This window comes from Sus scrofa, chromosome 12 (genome assembly GCF_054392235.1).
Source record: "Sus scrofa isolate SSC_HxYL_T2T_F1_AM1 chromosome 12, Sscrofa_HxYL_maternal_Yorkshire_Landrace_v2.0, whole genome shotgun sequence".
Lineage (NCBI taxonomy): Eukaryota > Metazoa > Chordata > Mammalia > Artiodactyla > Suidae > Sus > Sus scrofa.
The window spans coordinates 44588424-44613561 of NC_139394.1; the positions used below are offsets into that span (position 1 = coordinate 44588424).

At 39.8% G+C, this 25138-nt stretch overlaps 1 protein-coding gene across 11 annotated transcripts in view; it reads left to right on the forward strand.

Moving 5' to 3' along the window:
- Nucleotides 1-25138, forward strand: part of CCT6B (chaperonin containing TCP1 subunit 6B) — a 277630-nt gene that overhangs the window by 9641 nt on the left and 242851 nt on the right. For 10 of the 11 annotated variants that reach the window (XM_084985137.1, XM_084985135.1, XM_084985138.1 and 7 more), the window contains exons 5-14: nucleotides 342-445; nucleotides 2580-2690; nucleotides 2849-3008; nucleotides 4790-4872; nucleotides 5570-5666; nucleotides 5964-6111; nucleotides 10067-10200; nucleotides 11268-11370; nucleotides 13815-13887; nucleotides 15179-15228. In XM_084985137.1, coding sequence (XP_084841263.1) covers nucleotides 342-445; nucleotides 2580-2690; nucleotides 2849-3008; nucleotides 4790-4872; nucleotides 5570-5666; nucleotides 5964-6111; nucleotides 10067-10200; nucleotides 11268-11370; nucleotides 13815-13887; nucleotides 15179-15228 — 1063 coding nt within the window. Of the gene's footprint in view, nucleotides 1-341; nucleotides 446-2579; nucleotides 2691-2848; nucleotides 3009-4789; nucleotides 4873-5569; nucleotides 5667-5963; nucleotides 6112-10066; nucleotides 10201-11267; nucleotides 11371-13814; nucleotides 13888-15178; nucleotides 15372-25138 lie in introns of those variants that run through there. The other variant, XM_005674603.4, reaches the window with a different exon arrangement.

Consider the following 25138-nt stretch of genomic DNA (forward strand, 5'->3'; position numbering starts at 1 on the left):
GGTAGTGTTGGTATAGTAGGCTTAGCAATTAAAGATACCTGATTTCTATTCCTGACTCTGCTACCTGTTAGACCTTGTTTTAAGACCATAACTTCTTAAAGTCTTAATTTTCTTATCTGTAAAATAAAATGTTTGGGCCTGATAATCTCTGAAATTCCTGTAGGCTCTAAAGTATCCTTTGGTTATTATTAATGTCCTTGACAAAGTGGCACTTTTTGGCCTTGCCTGTATCTTGGAGCCTGAAGAACTTTTATCTGCTTAGTCTGGTGATAGACTACTTGGGCCACTGGTTTCTTTAAATGGACCAAATAATTGACTGTTCTTGTTCATTTTTCTTTCAGACTGTGGTGGAGTCTGTTTTGGCTGTTAGAAGACCGGGTTATCCTATTGATCTCTTCATGGTAGAAATCATGGAGATGAAGCATAAATCAGAAACAGATACAAAGTAAATGGCATAAACTTTGGCGATATTTAAATTATAGAATACTTGTTTATCTTCATACTCTTTTTTTTTTTTTTTTTGTCTTTTTGCTATTTCTTTGGGCTACTCCCACGGCATATGGAGGTTCCCAGGCTAGGGGTCGAATCGGAGCTGTAGCCACCGGCCTACGCCAGAGCCACAGCAACGCGGGATCCGAGCCGCATCTGCAACCTACACCACAGCTCACGGCAACGCCGGATCGTTAACCCACTGAGCAAGGGCAGGGACCGAACCCGCAACCTCATGGTTCCTAGTCGGATTCGTTAACCACTGCGCCACGATGGGAACTCCCTATGTTGATACTCTTTTATTAATTTTATTAATTACTTTTATTCAATATCAGTCTATTCACTCAATATATATTACCAGGAGCCACTCACTGTTTTAGGTACTAGGAATGAAGAATAAACAAAACAGGATTTCTTTCTTTAAGAATCTTAGATTTCTAAGGAGTTCCTGTTGTGGCTTAGTTGTGAAGAATTTGGCTAGCATCCATGAGGATGCAGGTTTAATCCCTGGCTTTGCTCAGTGCGTTAAGGATCCAGCATTGCCGTGAGCTGAGGTGTAGGTCGCAGATGTGGCTTGGATCTTCCAGCATTGCTGTGGCCCTAAAAAGTAAAAAAAAAAAAAAAAAAAGAGAGAGAAAACAATCAGCTATGTAATATGCTGCTGAATGTTTGAGCAAGTTGTGAGCTGAGAACCATTAGATTTGGAGAACGTTTAGTTTTTTGGTGGCTTTGATTAAAGCTGATTCAATCAAGGGGTGAGTGAAAGTCAGATTGAAAGTGGGCTCAGGGGAGACTGTTTAGAAGTGAGTATGCAAGTGTAGACAACTCAGAGGAGTTTAGCTATAAAGGGGAGCAAAGAAGTGGGGCAGCAGCTAGAAGGGAAAATTGGAATGAGGTTAAAGGAGAAGAATTTTTTGTTTTAAAGATGAAAATTACTTTGGCAAGTTTGTATCCTAAGGAGGATGCTCCTGTAGACAGGGAGAGTTGATGTAGGGGAAGAGGGGACAATTGCAGAAGCAGAGGGGGAAATGGAATGCAGAACTCAAGGGAAGGGGTAAACCTTAGGGGCATGGGCAGTTCATTCCTAGTTACAGGACATTCAGGATCAAGGGCCAGTGGATTAGTAGAGGTAGTGATGGGACAGTGTTTTTATTTTCTCAAGGAAGCAAGGTCATGTGCTGAGAGTGGGAAGCCGGGGGAAGACTGAAAGAGACTTGAAGAGCAAAAAATATTGGACATATAGTTTGTCTCTTCCTAAATAAAATATCTTCACCTGCAGTTAGGAGTTGGAGTAATCTAGTTAGGTTAACATTTTGAAAACTCCCATATAATTATGTTTAACTATTTTAAAAATTATTTCCTTACCATAGTATATAATAAATATTGGTTATAAAAGACTTGTAAGTGGAAATGCCATTCCCTAATTGGGTGTAAATGAATTTTTAAAAGTTATAAAAATATATGCTCTTAAAAGATCATTTGGAAAACAAGAAGCCTGCCCCCCTAGGTTATCTCTATTCTTACATAACTCAAACAAAATTCTACTCTTAGTTTCTTTCCACTTTTCCTTTTCAACCAAGGTGCTTATTTAAAAAAAAATTAGTTATAATCATTCTTTATATGCAATTTGTCACTCCCTGCTTATTAACTACCCTAAATATTTTTTCCATGTTATTGCATAGTTTTCATGACTAGCACATATATGAGTCATTACCTACTGAACAGTGCCCTATTGTTGGACATTTAGGTTAACAATTTTTAGTTGTTCCATATAATTATTTTGAACAAATGTTCCTAAGAGACTCATTGTGTGCCTACCTTTCATTACTTGATCAGCCATGTCACATGTTTGAGCCACATAATTTAGAGAATAATTCTGGTGTGACTTTTCATTGTGACTTCACAGTCACACTGTGTTAAAATAGGTTCTCTTTCCTAATTTTACTAATTATATATTAGGCAATAATTCATTGGCTCAAGGAAACTGTGTGCCCTGGTGGTTCTGTTACAACTTTAAGAGTATAATTTTAATCTTACACCAAATTGGAGAGAGTATATTCAAAGTAAGAAACATTATGTGTTTTTAAAAGGTTGATCAGAGGACTGGTTTTGGATCATGGTGCCCGTCATCCAGATATGAAGAAGCGAGTAGAAGATGCATTTATCCTTACGTGTAATGTATCACTAGAATATGAAAAAACGTACGTATGTCAGTTACTCTTTGTATTCTTTGAAATTGTTTTTTTCTAAATGTCTTTTTTAATCCCTTTGTTACCTCCCAAGTATTTAGTATAAACTCTTTCTACCTTTTCCTCTTCCCTGCCTTGCCTTTACTCGTTTGTTTTTATTGATCTTTTAGTGAGGTGAGCTCTGGTTTCTTTTATAAGACTGCGGAAGAGAAAGAGAAATTGGTAAAAGCTGAAAGAAAATTTATTGATGACAGAGTACAAAAAATAATAGACCTAAAAGACAAAGTCTGTGCTCAGTCCAATAAAGGATTTGTTGTCATTAATCAAAAGGTAAGAAGGAAAGTTTAGATTTTAACTGTGTGGAAATGTTCTTCAGTGCTTTGCAAAGTGGTTTGTTGACCCCCTTTCAAGGGTCAGACACGTTTGTGAGGTCAAAACTATTTTCATAATATTAATAGTGCCTTTTATATTGTGTTGACATCTGCAATGATGATGCAAAAGCAGCAATAGGTAAAGCTGCTGGTGCCTTATTAGTACAGATCAAAGCAGTAGCACCAAACTTACCAGCCATCATGTTCTTTATTGTCACATCACCTTTTACACAGAAAGGCCAGTTTCATTTAAGAATGTCTTGAAGTGGTAAAATTTATTAATTTTATTAAATTTTGATCCTTAAATATGCATCCATTTCTTTATTTTTTAAATTGAAGTATAGTTGATTTACAGTATTGTGTCAGTTTCAGGTGTGCAGCATAGTGATTCATTATTTTTGCAGATTATATTCCATTATAGCTTATTGTAAGATAATGATTCCTTGGACAGTATGTTGGGCTCTTTACCTGCTAAGTCACAACAGGAACTCCTGAAATGCCATTTCTATTTGAAAGTATGACTGACAGAATGGTTTTTAGATGTGGGTATTTGGTAGGTTTTCCTCAAAAATGAAAAGACCAGATTTTCTTCATATACTTTTTTTTTTTTTTTTTGGTCTTTTTGTCTTTTGTCTTTTTAGCGCCGCACCCGAGGCATATGGAGGTTCCCAGTCTAGGGGTCGAATCAGAGCTGTAGCCACTGGCCTACATCAGAGCCACAGCAACGCCAGATCCAAGCCAAGTCTGTGACCTACACCACAGCTCACGGCAATGCCGGATCCTTAACCCACTGAGCAAGGCCAGGGATCGAACCCAAAACCTCGTGGTTCCTAGTCAGACTCGTTTCTGCTATGCCGCGATGGGAACGCCCCCTTCATATACTTTAAACAAAATGATGTATCACACCAAATTGAATACAGAAGCAGATATGAGAATCTAATTTTCTGTCAAGATAGACATTAAAAAGATTTGCAGGAGTTCCTGTTGCGGCTCAGTGTTAATGAACCCGACAGATATCCATGAGGTTGCGGTTTTGATCCCTGGCCTTGCTCAGTGCGTTAAGGATCCAGCATTGCCAGTAGCTGTGGTGTAGGTTGCAGATGTGGCTCGGATTCCACGTTGCTGTGGCTGTGGCATAGACTGGCAGCTGCAGCTCTGTTTCAGCATCCCCTAGCCTGGGAACTTGCATATGCTGCAGGTGTGGCCCTAAAAAGCAAAAATAAATAAATAAATAAATAAATAAATTTTCCTTAAAAATGTCGTTTATGTTAATGTAAATGTGTTATTATTTTTAATAGATTAATAAATATTTCCAAAATGTCATATTTTATTTATTTATTTTTTTTAAGGCTGGACCTGCAGCCTATGGAACTTCCCTGGCTAGGGGTAGAATTGAAGCTGCAGCTGCCAGCCTACACCATAACTGCAGCAACTCGGGGTCGAACTGCATCTGTGCCCTATGGCACAGCTTGTAGCAACACCCCATCCTTAACCCACTGAGCAAGGCCAGGGATTGAACTTGCATCCTTATGGACACCATATTGGGTTCTTAACTTGCTGAGCCACAATCAGAATTCCAAAAAAGTCTTAATTTTAATTTATAATGTGGTTAAATATTATAGATACAGCTCTTTGGGTTCTTGATAATTTTTAAGTTTCTGAAGCAGTACTGAGACCAAAAGGTTTGAGAACTACTGGCTTAAAACATGCTTGCTAACTTTTATGCTAATTTGATTATAGGGAATTGATCCATTTTCCTTAGATGCTCTTGCAAAACATGGCATAGTAGCTCTTCGCAGAGCAAAAAGAAGAAACATGGAAAGGTAGGTATCCTAATTTTTTTGACAGATTAAATTGAAATTATCCCATGTGTATTTCTTTTAGCTTATACGTAAATGTTGAGCAAAATGTAGCATACAAATTCCAAATTATGTTCAGACTTTCAGTAAATAATGGAACTGTTAAAATCAAGATTGTTAACTGACTTCAGAACTTTTTCTCATTAGAACCTCAGAAAGTTTCCATCTTCTTAAAACAGGTTTGTTTTTGTTTTTTGTTTTGGCCATGCCTGTAGCATATGGAACTTCCCAGGCCAGGGATCAAACCTGAGCATAGCAGTGACCTGGGCCGCTGCAGTGACAACGCTGGATCCTTAACCCACTATGCCATGAGGGAACTCCCTAAAACAGGTTTAAAAAACAATAGGAGTTCCTGTCTTGGTGCACCAGAAACGAATCCGACTAGGAACCATGAGGTTGGGGGTTCAGTCCCTGGCCTCACTCAGTGGGTTAAGGATCCGGGGTTGCCATGAGCTGTGGTGTGGGTCGTAGATGCGGCTTGGATCTGGCGTTGCTGTGGCTCTGGTGTAGGCCGGCAGCAACAACTCCAATTAGACCCCTAGTGTGGGAACCTCCATATGCCATGGGTGAGGTCCTAAAAAAAAGACAAAAAAACAAAAGAAAGGAATTAGTCTGTATGTTTTCCATAACCAAAGCTATGGTGCCATGTATGTGATTTCAGACTTTCTCTTGCTTGTGGTGGAGTGGCTGTGAATTCTCTTGAAGATCTCAGTATAGATTGCTTGGGACATGCCAGTCTTGTACATGAGTGTACATTAGTGAGTATTTCTTTGGGCAATGGTTATAAAATGAATAGTAACCCTTTTTTTGTAAAAAAATGTGAAATTTTTTAATTCAGGTTTTATATTTTGAGAATTCCCAGGAGGGATTTTACAATTTATTTACCTAAATGTTTGTTAAGAGTTCAAATATAACTTAATTTCTTTTTAACATATATTTAGTTATGTTTGATAAGAAAAATTCACATGAAGATTGGATTCTAATATTATAAACTAGGTCTTGATTTCATAATGACATTACACATTAAAGTTATATCTTCTCGTATTATCCTTTAGGGTGAGGAAAAGTTCACTTTTATTGAGGACTGTGTTAACCCTCGCTCTGTCACCTTGTTGGTTAAGGGACCAAATAAGCATACTCTCACACAAATCAAGGATGCCGTAAGAGATGGACTTCGTGCCATCAAAAATGCCATTGAAGATGGTAAGCTCTTTTCTATGATAGATATGAACCTCATGTTTTTTTCTTTTTTCTTTTCTTTTTAGCTGCACTGTGGTATGTGGAAGTTTCCAGGCCAGGAATCAAACCTGTGCCACAGCAGCAACCTGAGCCACAGCAGTGCAACGCCATATCCCCAACCCGCTGGGCCACCAGGGAACTCCAGGGCCTTCTTATCCTAGTCACTTTTTTTTTTTTCCTTTGGTCTTTTTAGGGCTGCACTTGCAGCATATGGAGGTTCCCAGGCCAGGGGTCCAATCAGAGCTGTAGCCGCTAGCCTACGCCAGAGCCACAGCAGTGTGGGATCCGAGCCACGTCTTTGACCTACACCACAGCTCACGGCAATGCTAGATCCACTGAGCAAGGCCAGGATCAAATCAGCAACCTCATGGTTCCTAGTTGGATTCGTTTCCCCTGTGCCATGACGGGAACTCCTCCTAGTCACTTTTGATAAAAGCTAGTAGCATTTTTTTCAGGAAGATAATGTGTATGATTCAGGAATATGCCTTTGGTAGTCAATTCTTAAAATTTAGAATATAAAGGAAAATGGACTATTTTTCTATATCACTTAAACCTCTTAATTTTTTAAGAATTAATTTATCAATATATAATTGACATATAATGAACTACACACATTTACAGTGTAGAGCCATTGGTGTTTCTGCTGTGGCTCTGACTGCAATGGCTTGAGTTGCTGTGGAGGTGCAGGTTCGAACCCCCAGCTCAGCCTGCGTAGGTTGTAGCTGTGGCTTGGATTCAATCCCTGGCCCAGGAACTTCCATATGCCTTGGGTGTGGCCATGAAGAAAAAAAAAATGTGGCCATGAAAAAAAAAAAAAAAAAGCCATGAAACTATCCCCCGAGTCAAGGTAATGAACGTATTTATAATCCCTAAAAGTTACTTCATTGTCCCTTGGTAATCCTTCCCTCCTGCCTCTCCCTGGGTCACCCTACCCTCAGACAACTTTTCTGTTGCTATAGGTGAGCTTGCATTTTCTAGAATTTTGTATGAATGGAATAGTGTAGCATGTATGCTTTTTTTGTTTGGCTTCTTTTACTCAATATAATTATTATTACTCTTACTAGTTTTTATTTTATGGCTGCACCAGCAGTGACCCTAGCTGCTGCAATCAGATTCTTTTTATTTATTTATTTATTTATTTATTTATTTTTAATTTTTTTTTCCCACTGTACAGCAAGGGGATCAAGTTATCCTTACATGTATACATTTTTCCCCCCACCCTTTGTTCTGTTGCAATATGAGTATCTAGACGTAGTTCTCAATGCTACTCAGCCGGATCTCCTTGTAAATCTATTCTAAGTTGTGTCTGATAAACCCAAGCTCCCTGCAATCAGATTCTTAACTCAGGAGTTCCCGTCGTGGTGCAGTGGTTAACTAATCTGACTAGAAACCATGAGGTTGCAGGTTCGACCCCTGGCCTTGTTCAGTGGGTTAAGGATCCCGCGTTGCCGTGAGCTGTGGTGTAGGTTGCAGACGCGGCTCGAATCCCACGTTGCTGTGGCTCTGGCGTAGGCTGGTGGCTACCGCTCCGATTAGACCCCTAGCCTGGGAACCTCCATATGCCTCGGAAGCAGCCATAGAAAAGGCAAAAAGACAAAAAAAAAAAAAAAAAAAAAAAAAAAAAGAAAGATTCTTAACTCATTGCTCTATGGTGGGAACTCAAAGCAGTATAATTATTTTTAGATTAATTGATGTTATTTTATTGCTAGATAGTATTCCATTATATGAATATGCTCCAGTTTATTTTATCACATTGACCTATTGGTGGACATTTGGTTGTTTACAGTTCTTGACTACTGCAAATAAAGTTGCTGTGAACATTTGTGTACAGGTCCTTGTATGGAACGTACACTTTGAATGCAGTGCTATGGAAGGTGTACCTTTAACTTTTTAGAAACTGCTGAACTGTTTTACCAAGTACCATTTTACATTCCTGGCAGCCATTTATGAGCATTCCAGATGTTCTGCATCTTCACCAATACTAGATATGGTCAGTTGTTTTAATTTTAGTCATCTTAAAATTAAAAAAAATTTTTTTTTCTCTTTAAGGCTATACCTGTGGTATATGGAAGTTCCTAGGCTAAGGATCGAATCAAAGCTGCAGCTGTAGGTCTTTGCCACAGCCGCAGCGACCTGGGATCTGAGCCGAATCTGCAACCTACACCACAGCTAATGGCAATGCAGGATCCTTAACCCACTGAATGAGGCCAGGGATCGAACCTGCATCCTCATGGATACTAGTTGGGTTCACTGCTGCTGAGCTTTGATGGGAACTCCCAAACTGTGGTTTTAATTTGCATTTTCCCAATTATCATTGATATCGAACATATCTTTGGTGAAGTTTCTGTTCAAATCTTTTGCCCTTTTAAAAATTGGTTGTTTGTTTTCTCATTGTTGAGTTTGAGAGTTGTCTGTATATTCTGGATACAAATAATTTTCAGATAGATGCCCTACAAATATTTTCTTCTACTCTGTAGCTTGTTCTTTTATTCTCTTAACAGTGTCTTTCAAAGAAGAATTCTTATTTCAATGAAGTCTAATTTATCAGTTTTTTTCTTTCATGGATTATACTTTTGGGTGGTATCTGAAAAATCTTAACCTAGGATCACAAAATTTTTCTTCTATATTTTCTTTTTTAAAATTTTATAATGATTTATATTTTTTCCATTATAGCTGATTTACAGTGTTCTGTCAGTTTTCTACTGTACAGCATGGTGACCCAATTACACATACATGTACACATTCTTTTTTGTCACATTATCATGCTCTATCATAAGTGACTAGATATAGTTCCCAGTGCTATACAGCAGGATCTCATTGCTTATTCATTCCAAAGGCAATAGTTTGCATCTCTTAACCCCAAATTCCCAATCAGTCCCACTCCCTCCCAATATTTTCTTTAAAAAGTGCTGTAGTCTTAGGTTTTACATTTAAATCTATGATTCATTTTAAGCTAGTTTTTGTACATGGTGCAAAGTATGGATCTAAGTTCATTTTGTGTGTGTGTGTGTAGGTATCAAATTGTTTTCAGCTCCATTTAATGAAAAGACTATCCTTTCACCACTGAGTTGCCTTTGCATCTTTGTTGAAAATCACTTAGTCCACATTTATGTATTGTTGCTGGTTTTTTTTTTTTTTTTTGACCGCAACCATAGCATGCGGAATTTGCCAGGCCAGGGATCAAACCTGTGCTACAGCTATAACTAGAGCCATAGCAGTGACAGAGCCAGAAGCTTAACATGCTGAGCCACGAGGGAACTCCATATTTATCTGTTCTATTTCTGGGTTCTTTATTCAGTTTCACTGATCTCTTTATTTATCATGAGGTTAATATCATACTATCTTGATTACAATAAATTTATAACAGGTCTTGAAATCACTAGCGTTAATTCTCCCATTTTGTTCCTTTTCAAGTTATTTTGGTTATTTTAAAGCCTTTGCATTTCATATCAGTTTTATTTTATTTTTTTCTTTTTAGGGCTGCACCTATGGCATATGGAAGTTCCCAGGCCAGGGGTTGAATTGGAGCTGCAGCTGCAGGCCTATCCAACAGCCACAGCAACACGCGATCTGAGCCATGTCTGTGACCTACACCACAGCTCACAGCAGTGCCCAATCCGTAACCCACTGAGTGAGGCCAGGGATCACACTCGCATCCTCATGGATACTGGTCGGGTTTGTAACCTTTTAAGCCACAATGGGAGTTCCCTCAGCTCACTTTCCTGATACTGTAGAGACTGCCCACCCACAGCAGGAACTCCTTTTCTTTTTCTTTTTCTTTCTTTTTTTTTTTTTTTTTACATTCTTTTAAAATATGTTTTAGATGCAGGCAAGGTAATAGAACATGAATTCCTAGTTGCTTTTTTCTCTGTTCTTCTATGTGGCATGTCTTGTCAATCATTTTTTCCCCCTCCAATAGGTTGTGTGGTTCCAGGAGCAGGTGCAGTTGAAGTAGCAATAGCTGAAGCTCTAGCTGCATACAAGCACAGTATAAAAGGAAGAGCTCGTCTTGGGGTCCAGGCTTTTGCTGATGCTTTACTTATTATCCCTAAGGTACAGCTCATATTATCTAACAGCAGAGTAGAAAGATAGGTGTTTAGTTGTATTTCTTCACACTTTTTTTTTTTTTGGCTGCTTCTACAGCATGCAGAAATTCTTGGGCCGGGGATTGAACCTGTGCCACAGCAGTGACCCAAGCCACTGCAGTGTCAATGCTGGGTCTTTAACCTGCTGTGTCATGGGAGAACTCCCTCTCCACACAGTTTAATCTAAGATATTTTACAGTTGTAGCAGAGAATCTTTTGGGATAACAGCTCTGCGTCCTTGTAGAGAACTACCTTTTTAATTTCCTTTGCCTTAATCTGGTTGTGAACCACTTGGAAACAAAAACTTTCAAATGTGCTATTACCATGAATTAAAACATTACTAAAAATGCTAGCAAAGTCTCTTTGGTAATGGTTTTAAAGTTGTTCATAATTTGTGGAATATTCATGAGTTAGACATCTATTTTTTCTTCCCCTAAAGCAGCAAAGTCAGTTAAGTAATGATCCTGTGGTTGGCGCACATTGGCAAATCCGGTACACATTTGGTGGTACCTTTTCACTCATCAGCTGTTGGTTTAAGACTACTTGGAAATAAACCTGACTTGGAGTACAGGTATCTCCATTCCTGTTGCCACAGCTCATGATGCTCCTTATGTGAATGAGGGGTACAGATATGTTGCAGATAGGCAGGTTTCCTTTAGCAAGTGCCCAGGAAAAACTGAAAAACATGTGGCTAGATGGACTAGAGGAAATGAGAACACCATTCTACTTCTTTCCATTAAAAAATAAATCTTCTGCAAGGAGTGAAATTAATATAGTGGGATGGGTAGAGAAACTCTAATGTCTTCCTCAAATTTAGTGTGATGTGTATAAGGAAAGTGATTAAATAAATATGAAAAATACTGGATACACATAATACTAATGACTTAGATGAAGAATGGAATTCTTCAAAAGGAGATGATTGTTATGGATATGTTTTCACAGGGCTGGAGAGCAGTGCTTTATTTTTGTATATGATACTCAAATATATATGAAGGCATTCCATACATATATTTATTATTATTTTTATTCTTAAAGGTTCTTGCTCAGAATTCTGGTTATGACCTGCAGGAAACACTAGTAAAAGTTCAGACTGAGCATTCAGAATCAAAACAACTTGTTGGTATTGATTTGAATACAGGTAAGAAAGTTAAAAAACAAAACAAAACAACTAGCTGTTTAATAAAAAGGTTATACTACAGTGATCCAGAACCTATAGTAAGGGAGTGGAGATTTGGATGACTTGAAGATTTAAATTTTGGGTGCCTTTGGTTTACTTTTGAACTTCTTAAAAGCACATATTCATTCATTTAAGAAATAGTTACTGAGTGCTTGTTATGTGACTCTTGGGAGTCACATAGAACAAAACAGGCAAAAATCCCTGCTCTGGTAAGCTTATGTTGTAGCAGGGAAGAATAGGCAGTAAATAATTACCTTAATAAGTTGCTTTTTCATTTTTTTTTTCTTTTCATAGCTGCATCTGCGGCATATGGAAATTCCTGGGCTAGGGGTTGAGTCAGAGCTGCAGTTTCTGGCCTACACCACAGCTATGGCAACACCAGATCCAAGCTGAATCTGCAATCTACACTGCAGCTTGCAGCAACGTCGCATCCTTAACCCACTGCGTGAGGCCAGGAATCAAACTTGCATCCTCACGGATACTATATCGGGTTCTTGAGCCTCTGAACCACACTGGGAACTCCCTCCTTTAGTATTTTTAAAGGTAATAAATTCTTTGAAAAAAGTAGGAGTTCCTGCTCTGGTGCAGTGGGTTAAGAATCCAACTGCAGTAGCTTAGGTCACTGCGGAGGTGTGGGTTTGATCTCTGCCTTGGTGTAGTGGATTAAAGGATCCCACATTGCTGCAGCTATGGTGTAGGTTGGAGCTGTGGCTCAGATTCAGTCCCTGGTCCAGGAACTTCCATATGCGTTGGGTGCTGCCATAAAAAATAAGGGAAATTATAAGGATGATTGTGAATGCTGGCACAGGAGCGTGGGGAGGGGGTTTCAGTGTAAAGAGGGTGATCAGGGTAGGCCTCACTAAGAAGGTCCTTTGAACAAATCAAAGGAGGAAGGAAGTTAGCCATGTGGGCACTAGGTAAGTAATGTCCTAGATAGAGGGAACAGCCAGTGGAAAAGCCATTGTCTGATGTTTTTGAGGAGCGAGGATATGAGAGAGGTGATAGAAGGTCAGATCATGCAGGGATGTGTGGGCCAGTCTACAGATTTTGAGTTTTTCTGCAGCAGCATTTTGAACAGAGGTGTGACATGGTTTAATTATGTTTAAAAGGATCACTGTTAAATGAATTCACCTAGTATCCATGAGGATACAGGTTTGATCCCTGGCCTCACTTAGTGGGTCGGGGGTCTGGCATTATGAGCTGTTGCAGATGTGGCTTGGATCCTGAGTTGCTGTGACTGTAGTGTAGGCCGGCAGCTGCAGCTCTGATTTGACACCTGGCCTGGAAATTTCCATATGCTGTGGGTGCAGCCCTAAAAAAAAGATCATTCTTGCAGCCGCATGGAGAGGAGTCAGCTGAAAACTGGAATTGCCATTAACTGCTTTGGAGAAGACTGTAGAGCAGGTTGTAGTGGCTGGAGGTCAGCATTGAATTTTGAAAAATTTAAGTGTTTGAAGTATCTGTAGATAGTTGGATGTATGAATCTGGAGCTCAGGAAAATGGTCCACCTTGAAGATAAAACCTTTTTTTTTTTTTTTTTTTTTTTTTTTGCTTTTTAGGGCTGCACCTGTGGCATATGGAAGTTCCCAGGCTAGGGATTGAATCAGAGCTGCAGCTCCCAGCCCATGCTGCAGCTATAGCCACACCAGATCTGAGCTGTGTCTGTGACCTACACTGTAGCTCATGGCAACACTGGATCCATGACCCACTGAATGAGGCCAGGGATTGAACCTGCATCCTCATGGAAAATAGATTTGTTTCCACTGTGCCACAATGGGAACTCCAGAGATAAAACTTGAGAGTTATCAGAGTGTATATGTTTTCTCTTCTTTTGGTCACACCTGTGGCGTATGAAAGTTCCTGTGACAGGGATTGATTCCAAGCTGCAGCTGCAACCTACACCACAGCTGTGGCAACACTGGATCCTTAACCCACTCCACCACAGTGGGAACTCATGTCAGAGTGTATATGTTTTCAATCCAGAAGACTGGCAAAGATCACCTAGAGAGTGAGTGTAGAGAGAGAAGAGAAGAATCCAAGACGGAGCCTTTGGGTGCTCCTACTTTACGAGCTCAGGAGGAACAGGAAGAACCAAAAAAGTAGACAGAAAAGGAGCCACTAGTGCAAAAGCAAAAAAGCAGGCAACGGTAGTGGGAGACAAGTCTTCCACTTGTCTTGGAAGACCGGTCAAGAGAAAGTGGCCAGGAGGGTGTAATCAGCTGTGTTAACAAGTGCTGCCTTTAGATGAAGCATGAGAGTCGACCATTGGATTTGACAGCATGCAGGTCACTAGTGACCTTGTCAATAGTAGCTTTGGTGGTATAGGAAATATTGTTAAAATATGCAACCAATATTAACAGTATAGCAAGATTGCAGTATTGAAATAGTTTGTTTTTACTCTGCAGGTGAGCCAATGGTAGCCGCAGATGCAGGAGTTTGGGATAATTACTGTGTGAAAAAACAACTTCTTCACTCTTGGTAAGTTGATATTAATAAAAGAGAGTTTTAGGCATATAATTGGTAACACTAAGATTTTACTATTTTTTTCCAGGGAAAAATGGTTAAGTGTATGAAAAGGCATGGTATCCAGTTTTTTTTTTTTTTTTTTTTTTTTGTCTTTTTGCCTTTTCTTGAGCCGCTCTCGCAGCATATGGAAGTTCCCAGGTTAGGGGTCCAATCAGGGCTGTAGCCACCGGCCTACACCACAGCCACAGCAACATGGGATCCGAGCCGCGTCTGCGACCTACGCCACAGCTCACGACAATGCCGGATCCGCAACCCACTGAGCAAGGGCAGGGACCGAACCCGTAACCTCATGGTTCCCAGTCGGATTCGTTAACCACTGCACCACGATTGGAACTCCAGTATCCAGTTTTTTAAGACTATTATCTGGGGAGTTCCCGCTATGGCTCAGTGGTCATGAACCTGACTAGTATCCATGAGGATGTGGGTTAGATTCCTGGCCTCGCTTAGTGGGTTAAGTGTCTAGCATTGCCATGAGCTGTATTAGGCATTAGGTATTAGGTAGCAGATGTGGCTCAGATCCCACATTGCTGTGGCTGGGTCTGTGGCCGGCAGCTACAGCTCAGATTTGACCCCTAGCCTGGGAACTTCCATATGCTGTGGGTGCGGCTCTAAAATGTAAAAAGAAAAAAAAAAAGACTAGCTTCTGTCATTATTATTATTATTTTTTTGGCCATACCCATGGCATATGGAAGTTCCTGGGCCAGGGCTTAAATCTGAGCTGCAGCTGCAACCTACACCACAGCTACAGCAATGCCAATTCTTTTAACACACTGTGCTGGGCTGGAGATGGAAGCTGCACCTCTGGAGTGACCTGAGCTTCTGCAGTTGGATTCTTAATCCACTGTGCCACAGTGGGAACTCCAAAGACTAGTTTCTGTCATTTATGTCCCTTTAACATTTTAGTTCTAGCAGTGTAAGTTATAGGAAATGGTAATTTTTACTGTTTGTCTGAGGGGGAAGGGGAAGAAGGAAGTACTACCCATAGTACCATATGCATAGTAGAAAAAAATCAAATGGTGTGCTAAAAATGAGCTCTCTTGTGCTGGAATATAAAATTAGGCTTCCACTTAATCAGCAAAGGAATTGAAATTATAATACGAGGGGTGATATTTGTATTTATAATAGCTGTGTCTTACCTCACACCAACATCACTGTAGAACAAAGTGCCTTTAGTAGCTGAAGATTGCTGGGAGGAAAGATAACTGTTGGTAAGCTTTACTCACCCTGTCATCTTTTTCCTCAGCACAGTGATTGCCACCAACATTCTCCTGGTTGACGAAATTATGCGAGCTGGTATGTCTTCTTTCAAAGGGTGATTGAATTCAAAATCAACTCTTCTAGAAGCTGAGACTTAGCATATCTAACATCCAATTCCCATTATAGAGCCTGAGCCAGTCTTAATTTTTACACAATAAATGCAGATTATATTTGTTGGCCTTAGAAGTCTCAAAAATATTTTATCAAAGTATAAAGAATACTAGAAATATTTTCACAGTAAAGAAATAATAATGAGGAGTTCCCATGGTGGGTCGGTTGTTAATGAACCCGACTAGGAACCATGAGGTTGCAGGTTCGATCCCTGGCCTCGCTCAGTGGGTTAAGGGCCCGGCATTGCCGTGAGCTTTGGTGTAGGTCGCAGACGCGGCTTGGATCTGGTGTTGCTGTGGCTGTGGCGTAGGCCGGTGGCTCCAGCTCCTATTAGACCCCTAGCCTGGGAACCTCCATATGCCGCGGGTGTGGGCCTAGAAAAAGACAAAAAAAAGAAATAATAAAGTATTTCCCTCTAGGAGTTCTAACTCCTTACCCTTTATCTCATGTGTGATATTATCATGTAAGAAATGTATATTTGGTCTTTATTCCCAGTTTCTGGCGTAAGAGCTACTAAAACCTTTGTACTTTCCTGAGTGATAGGGGTGATAGGAATATTTTTTATTATAATATTTAGTTTTAGTCCCTGGTTCCTGATGTAAGAGCTTCTAAGACTCTTGAAATTTCTGGAATTAATAAGAGTATCTTTTTGTATGCTAATGTGCTAACTCTTGGTGGGTCCCTAGATAGCTTTAGGCTGGGGGCTGGTTGCCAGAGGAACCAACTATGTGATTAGAGGGTTAGACCTTTAAGTCTCCCCTGCCTCATCTCCAGGGAAGGGAAAGGGACTGGAGATTGAGTTACTAGTCGAGTAAACCTACATAATGAAGCCTCCATAAAAATCTCTAAACGGTGGGGTTTGAAAGCCTCCAGGTTGGTGCCTACATCCATGTGCCAAGAGGTGATGCATTCCAGCTCCATGGGGACAGAGGATTTGTGCTCACAACTCTTATGGACCTTGTCCTATAAACCTCTGCATCTGGTTGTTTTGTCTCTATTCTTTATAATATCCTTTGTAGTAAACTGGAAATTGTGTTTCCCTGAGTCCTCTGAGCTGATATAGCAAGTTATCAAACATGAGGAGGGGGTTTATGGGCACCGAAGTTGGACAGATGTGTGGGTAACATGGAGACCCACTACTTGTGATTGGTGTCTGAAGGGAGGGGCAGTCTTGTGGGACTGAGCCCTTAATCTGTGGGGCCTGTGCTAACTCCCGGTGTTTAGTGTTAGAATTGAATTGTAGGATACCCAGTTGGTTTATGGATAGTTGGAGAATTGGTTGGTGTGGGAAAACCTGCACACATTTGGTATCAAAAGTTGTGAGGAAAGAGTTGTCCTTTATGCCATTGTGGTTTTCATAAAATAGAATGTATTATGGAGTCCCCCTTGTGGCTCAGCAGAAATGAATCTGACTAGAAACCATGAGATGGTGGGTTCGATCCCTGGCCTCACTCAGTGGGTTAAGGATCCTGCGTTGCCGTGAGCTGTGGTGTAGGTCACAGGTGTGACTTGGATCTACTGCTAGCCTGGGAACCTCCATATGCTGCAGGTACGGCCCTAAAAAGCAAAAAAAAAAAAAAAAAAAAAAAAAAAAAGGAATGTATTATGATTCTTAGCTCTTTTAAAAACATTTTTATTATAGTTGATTTACAGTGTTCTGTCAATTTATGCTGTACAGAAATGATTCTAAGATCTTTTGAATAACTTTTTTCTTGTCTGTTTAGGGCCACACCCGTGGCATATAGAGGTTCCCAGGCTATCGGTAGAATCAGAGCTGTCGTGGCTGGCCTACGCCACAGCCACAGCAAAGCAGGATCATCCGAGCCACGTCTTCGACTGATACCACAGCTTGTGGTAACACTGAATCCTCAACCAACTGAGCAAGGCCAGGGATCAAACCCAGGTCCTCATGGATACCAGTCGGGTTTGTTAACCACTGAGCCACGCGGGAACTCTTTTCTTTCTTTTTTTTTTTTTTTTTTTTTTTTTTTTTTTTTTACTCCTGGATAACTTTTAATGAATAGCATATGGGATACAAGTTTTAGAGCATCCAAGTCAATTTTCCAATTTATCAGAGGGTATAAATTAACAGGGCAAAAATGTTTTAGTCTCTCAGAATTCCTTCAGTTACTTCCTGCTGCTGCTCTTTCCCCTAATAAACATGACATCACTTTGAGTATAGCTTTGAGTTTCATTGGTACCTGCCAGTTTTTACCTGTCTTTTTGGTATGATCAGCGGCTTACACTACCGAGCTAGCTCTGATAGCTCTCTGACTGCATGGTTAGATAGAACAGTTATCATCTGGGAAGACTGGGATTGTTGGAACCAACACTGGGACTTGTTTTTTTTTTTTTTTTTTGGCTTTGTGTGCAGCTGTTTTATATCAGTATTATAGCAATAGCTTTCTTGCTCAAAACACTAGAATTTGTCTCTTGTACTTTCTATTATTATTAGGCTCTTTGTAGTTAACTTCTTTCCATGGATGCAAGTTGATGAGATTAAAATATAGTAAGTACATTAATGGAACTACAGCCTTAGTGCATGTGGGAGAAAGTTCATTTAACCACTTAAGGCCTTAGTTGAAAACCTGTAGTCTTACAGTGTGGTTTTTTTTTCATTTAATGTGTTGTCAGCATCTTTCCAAGTTAATAACTTCGCTTCTGACCTATAATTTTTTTGTGGTTATGTGACATTTCATTGTATGGCTGTTCTGCAGCTTATTTAGCTAATTCTGTTTTCAATTTTTTCCCTTTATAAACAAACATCTTTTAAAGCCTCTATCCTTATTTTATAGAATAGACCTTTTAAAATGAGTATGTCGTACATATTGCCAGACCTTTTCTGTATAAAATGTTTGAATAATGAAATATTTAAAATATACTGAAAAGACAGAAAAAATATCTTTGTACCCTCCACCTAGCTTTAACAAATATGAACCCTTTTGCCATGTTTGCTTCAGATTTTCATGAAGAACTAAGAAAGTACAGATGTTGTTAATTTACCACTCTCTCCTCTTACTCCCTCCCTATCAGATACTTTTCCTACTCTTTCTCCTTAGGAAAAAGACTAACTAGAGGTACTTATTGATATATAACATCCCCATGGACTTAAAAAAACTTTTAATATATTTGCATATGTCTGTAACAGTATAAAATCTATTATGTTTGAGTTTTAAATGTATTGAAAGTATATACTTTTTCTGCTTTTATTTCATGCTTAACGTATGGGCTTTGAAATTTATCTGTTCACTCATTTTAGCTGTTGGCAAGTATTCCAGTATATTTGTATGCTATAATATATTTAACCATCAATGGATCTTTTTTTTTTTTTTTTTGGCTGCATCAGTGGTACACAGAAGTTCCCAGGCTAGGGATTAAACCCACGCCCAGCAGCAGTCTAAACTGCTGCAATTAAGGCCTGATCCTTAACCCACTGTGCTACAAGGAAATTCCTCTTTTGGTTATTTCTAATTTTACATCCTTCAAACATCACAGCACTGAATTTCTGTATCTGTGTCTCCTTATGTGGTACATATGTGAGAGTGTTTTTAGAGATTATACCTAGAAATGGAATTGCTGGGTTTTGGGACTCCTCATCTTTGTATTTACTAAATGGTTATACCAGTTTAAATTCTCCCTTGTATAATAGTCCCATGTCCCTACAACCTTGCCTAGTCTTGGTATTTATTTGTTCGTTTTGTTTTGTTTTGGCTGTGCTTGCATGTGGAACTTTGGGGGTCAAGGATTGAACCTGGGTCAGAGCAACGACCCAGGCCGATGCAGTGACAGCACCAGATCCTTAACCCACTGTACCACAAGAGAACTCCCCAAGTCTTAGTATTTTTTTCTTCTCTTTTCTTTTTAGGGTTGCACCTGCAGCATGTGGAAGTTCCTGGGCTAGGGGTTGAATCAGAGCTGCAGCTGCTGGCTACACCACTGCCATAGTGATGCCAGATCTGAGGCTTATCTGTGACGTAAGCTGCAGCTGTGACAACACCAGATCCTTAACCCACTGAGTGAAGTCAGGGATCAAACTTGCAACCTCACAGATGCTATGTCAGGTTCTTAACCTGCTGAGCCACAACGGGAACTCCTCCCAGGTCTTGGTACATATTTTTTTGTCTTTTTTTTTTTTGCCGTTTCTAGGGCCACACCCACGGCATATGGAGGTTCCCAGGCCGGGGGTTTAATTGGAACTGTTGCTGCCAAGCCTATGCCAGAGCCACAGCAACTCAGGATCCGAGCCGAGTCTGCAACCACACCACAGCTCACGGCAACGCCGGATCCTTAACCCACTGATCAAGGCCAGGGATCGAACCCACAACCTCATGGTTCTTAGTCGGATTCGTTAACCACTGAGCCACGACGGGAACTCCAGGTCTTGGTATTTTTTAAACTTGAAATTTTTGCAAATCTGAGGGATATAAAATTATATCGCCTCTTGGGAGTTCCTGTTGTGGCACAGGGGAAACGAATCCGACTGGTATCCACGAGGATGCGGGTTCAATCCCTGGCCTTGCTCAGTGGGTCAGGGATCCAGCATTGCTGTGAGCTGTGGTATAGTTTGCGGATGCAGCTCGGATTCTGAGTTGCTGTGGCTGTGGTGTAGGCAGGCAGCTGTAGCTCCGATTTAACCCCTAGCCTGGAAACTTCCATATGCTGCAGGTGTGGCCCCAAAAAGCAAAAAAATAAAGTAAAATTTTACCGCCTTTTAATAATAATTGCTTTGATTACTAGTGAAATTGAATATGTTTTTGTAAATCTCTTGCCCATTTTTGGTTTTATGAAATTGTCTATTCATATTGACCGATTTTATTTCATTGTATTTGTTTCTTTGATTGGTATTAGGTATCTATATCTATCTATCTATAATATTTTCTCCCAGATTGAAGCTTTTTCACGTCTATAAAATTTTTTTTAAATCATAGTTGATTTACAATGTTCTGTCAATTTCTGCTGTAGAGCAGTGACACAGTCATACATATGTACACTTTTCTTCTCACATTGTCTTCCATCATGTTCTATCGCAAGTGATTGATTACAGTTCCCTCTGCTATACAGCAGAACTTCATTGGTTATCCATTCTAAATGTAATAGTTTGCATCTAGTAACACCAAACTCCCAATCCGTCCCCACTCCTTCCCCCTCCCTCTTGACAACCACAGGTTTGCTATCCATGTCTGTGGGACGTTTCTGTTCTGTAGATAGGTTCATCTGTGCCATTTTTTAGATTCCACAAATAAATGATATCTTATGGTATTTGTCTTTTGCTGACTTCACTTAGTATGAGAATCTCTAGTTCCATCTGTGTTCCTGCAAATGGCATTATTTTGTTCTTTTTGATGGCTGAGTAGTATTCCATTGTGTATATGGACCACATCTTCTTTTTTTTTTTTTTTTTTTTTTTCTTTTGTCTTTTTAGGGCTGCACCTGTGGCATATGGAGGTTCCCAGGCTAGGGGTCTAATCGGAGCTGTAGCTGCTGGCCTACACCACAGCCGCAGCAATGCAGGATCCAAGCCACAACTGCAACCTACACCACAGCTCTTGGCAATGCTGGATCCTTAACCCACTGAGTGAGGCCAGGGATGGAACCTGTGTCCTTATGGATGCTAGTCAGGTTCATTAACCATTGATTCATGATGGGAACTCCTGGACCACATCTTCATAATCCATTCGTTGATTAATTTAGGATGTTTAGGTTGTTTCCATGTCTTGGCTATTGGGAATAATGCTGCAGTGAACATAGGGGTGCATGTATCTTTTTGAATGAAAGTTTTGTCTGGATGTATGCCAAGGAGTAGGATTGCAGGATCATATAGTTGTTCTATATTTAGTTTTCTGAGGAACCTCCGTACTATTCTCCATTGTGGTTGTACCAATGTACATTCTCACCAACAGTGTGGGAGAGTTCCCTTTTTTCTACATCCTCTCCAGGATTTGTTATTTTTAGTCTTATTAATGATAGCTATTCTGACCAGCGTGAGGTGGTACCTCATTGTAGTTTTGATTTGCATTTCTCTAATAATTAGTGATGTTGAGCATATTTTTCATGTGCCTGTTAGCCATCTGTATGTCTTCTTTGGAGAAATGTCTATTTAGGTCTTCTGCCCCTTTTTTCAATTGGGTGGTTTGTTTTTTTGCTGTTGAGTTGTATGAGTTGTTTGTATATGTTGGAGATTAAGCCCTTGTCGGTTGTATCATTTGCAACTATTTTCTCCTATTCTGTAAGTTGTCTTTTCATTTTTAAAAAATAATTGTTGGAGTCCCCGTCATGGCTCAGTGGTTAATGAATTCGACTAGGAACCATGAGGTTCCAGGTTCGATCCCTGGCCTTGCTCAGTGGGTTAAGGATCTGGCATTGCCATGAACTGTGGTGTAGGTTGCAGACGCGGCTCAGATCCCATGTTGCTGTGTCTCTAGGGTAGGATGGCAACTACAGCCTAGCCTGGGAACCTCCCCATATGCTGAGGGAGTAGCCCAAGAAATGGCAAAAAGACAAAAAAATTAAAAAAAAAAAATTTGGGGGGTGGGGGGATGTGCCTGGGCTGTGGGATGGAAATCCTGTGAAATCAGATTGTTATGATCATTATACAACTACAGATGTGATAAATTCATTTGCGTAATAAAAAAAAAGGAAAAAAATAAAATGCGGCATTTATAACTCAGAAAAAAAAAATTGTTTCCTTTGCTGTGCAAAAACTTGTAAGTTTGACTAGGTCCAATTGGTTTACTTTCTTTCTTTTTTTTTTTTCTTTTTTTTTCTTTTTTTCATTTTTGGCTGCTCTACAGCATATGGAGTTCCCAGATCAGGGATCAGATCCCAGCTAAGTCACAGCTGCAACAACACTGGATCCTTAACTTACTGTGCTTGGCTGGGGAGCGAACCTGTGACCCAGTGCTCCCAAGACCTTGCCAATCCCATTGTGCCACACAGGAACTCCTTCATTTTTATTTCTAGTGCTTTGGGAGACTGACCTCAGAAAGCATTTGTACAGTTGATGTCAGAATGTTTTGTCTATATCCTCTTCTAGGAGTTTTATGGTATCTTGTCTTATATTTAAATCTTTAGGCTGTTTTGAGTTTACTTTTGTGCATGGTGTGAGGGTGTGTTTTAGTTTCATTGATTTACATACAGCTGTCCAATTTTCCCAGCTCCACATGCTGATGAGACTATCTTTTTCCCATTTTATATTCTTGCCTCCTTTGTCAAAGATTAATTGACCATAGGAGTCTGGGTTTATTTCTGGGTTCTCTGTTCTGTTCCATTGGTCTGTATGTCTGTTTTTGTACCAGTATTACACTGTCTTGATTACTGTAGCTTTGTAGTATTGTCTGAAGTCTGGGAGAATTATGCCTCATGCTTGTTTTTTTTCCCCTCAGGGTTGCTTTGGCAATTCTTGAACTTTTATGGTTCCATATACATTTTTGGATTGATTGTTCTAGTTCTGTGAAAAATGTCATGGGTAATTTGATAGGGATTGCATTAAATCTGTAGATTGCTTTGGGTAGTATGGCCATTTTAATGATATTAATTCCTCCAATCCAGGAGCATGGGATATCTTTTCATTTCTGTGAATCCTCTTTAATTCTCTTGATTAATATTTTATAGTTCTCAGCATATATGTCTTTTCCCTCCTTGGATAGGTTTATTCCTAGGTATTTGATTTTTTGGGGGGTACACTTTTTCACTTTTGAAAAGTATTCAAAAGATTTGAGATATATGTATATTTCTTGGGCCGCTCCCGTGGCATATGAAGGTTCCCAGCCTAGGGGTCGAATTGGAGCTGTACCCACCGGCCTACGCCACAGCCACAGCAACCCGGGATCCTTAACCAACTGAGCAAGGCCAGGGATCGAACCCGCAACCTCATGGATTCATTACGAATCCTAGTTGGATTCGTTAACCACTGAGCCATGACGGGAATTCCTACATTTTTTTTTATGTACTGAAATTTATCATTTTTTAGCTTATGTTTTTTATGCCTCTATAAGAAATTCTTTCCTGTTTCAATAGTATTTTCTTATATTTCAGGAATTTAAAAATTTTATATTTAGCCTTTTAATTCATCTGGAATTTATTTTTGTATAATATGGTGTATATTGTGGATCATTTTTTTTTCCATACTTCTAACCCAGTGTTCTTACACCTACCTACTTGTGATACATCCTGTCACAAATAGACATTCCATTTGATTGATTGAATTTACTAGAGTTTGTTTCTGGTTTAAATATTTTGTTCTATTGGTCTGATAGATTGTTTTGTATCCATTCCACATTGCTTTAATTCTTAAAACTTTATAAAAAGTCTTGATACCTGGTAGGATGAATTCCCTAACACCTCCTCCTTTTTAACACCTTCTCTTTTTTTTTTTTTGGTCTTTTTATGGCCATACCCGTGACATACGGAGGTTCCCAGGCTAGAGGTACAATTGGAGCTGTAGCCGCCGGCCTGTGCCACAGCCACAGCAATGTGGGATCTGAGCCATGTCTGTGACTACACCACAGCGGATGGCAATATTGGATCCTTAACCCACTAAATGAGGCCAGGGATCAAACCCGCATCCTCATGGATGTTAGTTGGGTTCCACTGAGCCATGACGGGAACTCCCCCCAACACCTTCTTTATATTCTTTTTTTTTTTTTTTTGGTCTTTTGCTATTCCGTGGGCTGCTCTCGCGGCATATGGAGGTTCCCAGGCTAGGGGTTGAATCGGAGCTATAGCTGCCAGCCTATGCCAGAGCCACAGCAACGCAGGATCCGAGCCGCGTCTGCGACCTACACCACAGCTCACGGCAACGCCGGATCGTCAACCCACTGAGCAAGGGCAGGGACCGAACCCGCCACCTCATGGTTCCTAGTCGGATTCGTTAACCACTGTGCCATTGTTTTGGCTACTCCTGGATCTCATCTTTGCCCTCTTCCATACAGGTTTTAGGATTAGTTTGTTGAGTTACATGTTTTGATTAGAATTTTAGAATTTCAGTGGTTTCATAGATTATTTTTGGTAGAAGTGTATATATATATATATATATACACACACACATATATATTTTCCTCCCACTTGAAAATATTTTATATCACTTCATTTATAGCTTATTAAGTGCTTCAGTTTTTGTTTTTTGTTTTTGGTCTTTTTGCCTTTTCTAGGACCGCTCCTGTGGCATATGGAGGTTCCCAGGCTAGGAGTCTAATCAGAGCTGTAGCCACCGGCCTACTCCAGAGCCACAGCAACTCGGGATCCAAGCTGTGTCTGCGACGTACACCACAGCTCACGGCAACGCCAGATCCTTAACCCACTGAGCAAGGCCAGCTATTGAACCTGCAACCTCATGGTTCCTAGTCAGATTCGTTAACCACTAAGCCATGACGGGAACTCCTTCAGTTTTTTTAATTGGTAAATGTTTTGTTTTCAATGAAGCTTTAAGTGTTTCCTATAAAAACACATTATATCTTTGGTTAGCTTTATTCCTATGTATTTTGTTTTTGAAGCCACTATAAATATCATCTTGTACAAAAATTGTATTTTTTAATTATTCACTGCTTGTAGGCCTTCTATGGACTTTTGTATATTGGCTTTTTGTACTTCATAACCTTGCTGAACTCTCTTATTAGAGCAGTAGTTTGTAGTTTATTTTGGATTATCTGGGTTGGTAATTATAGGTTAGTTCTTTTTTTTGTTTCCACTTCTTATACTACCTCTACTGTTTTCCTGTTTTATTGAGCTACCTGAGACCTTTTGTATAATATTGAGTAGAAGCAATGATGGCAATCATCTTTATCCTGTTCTTGCCTTTAAGGGGGTATTTCTAACATTTTGCTGCTTTTGTTGTTAT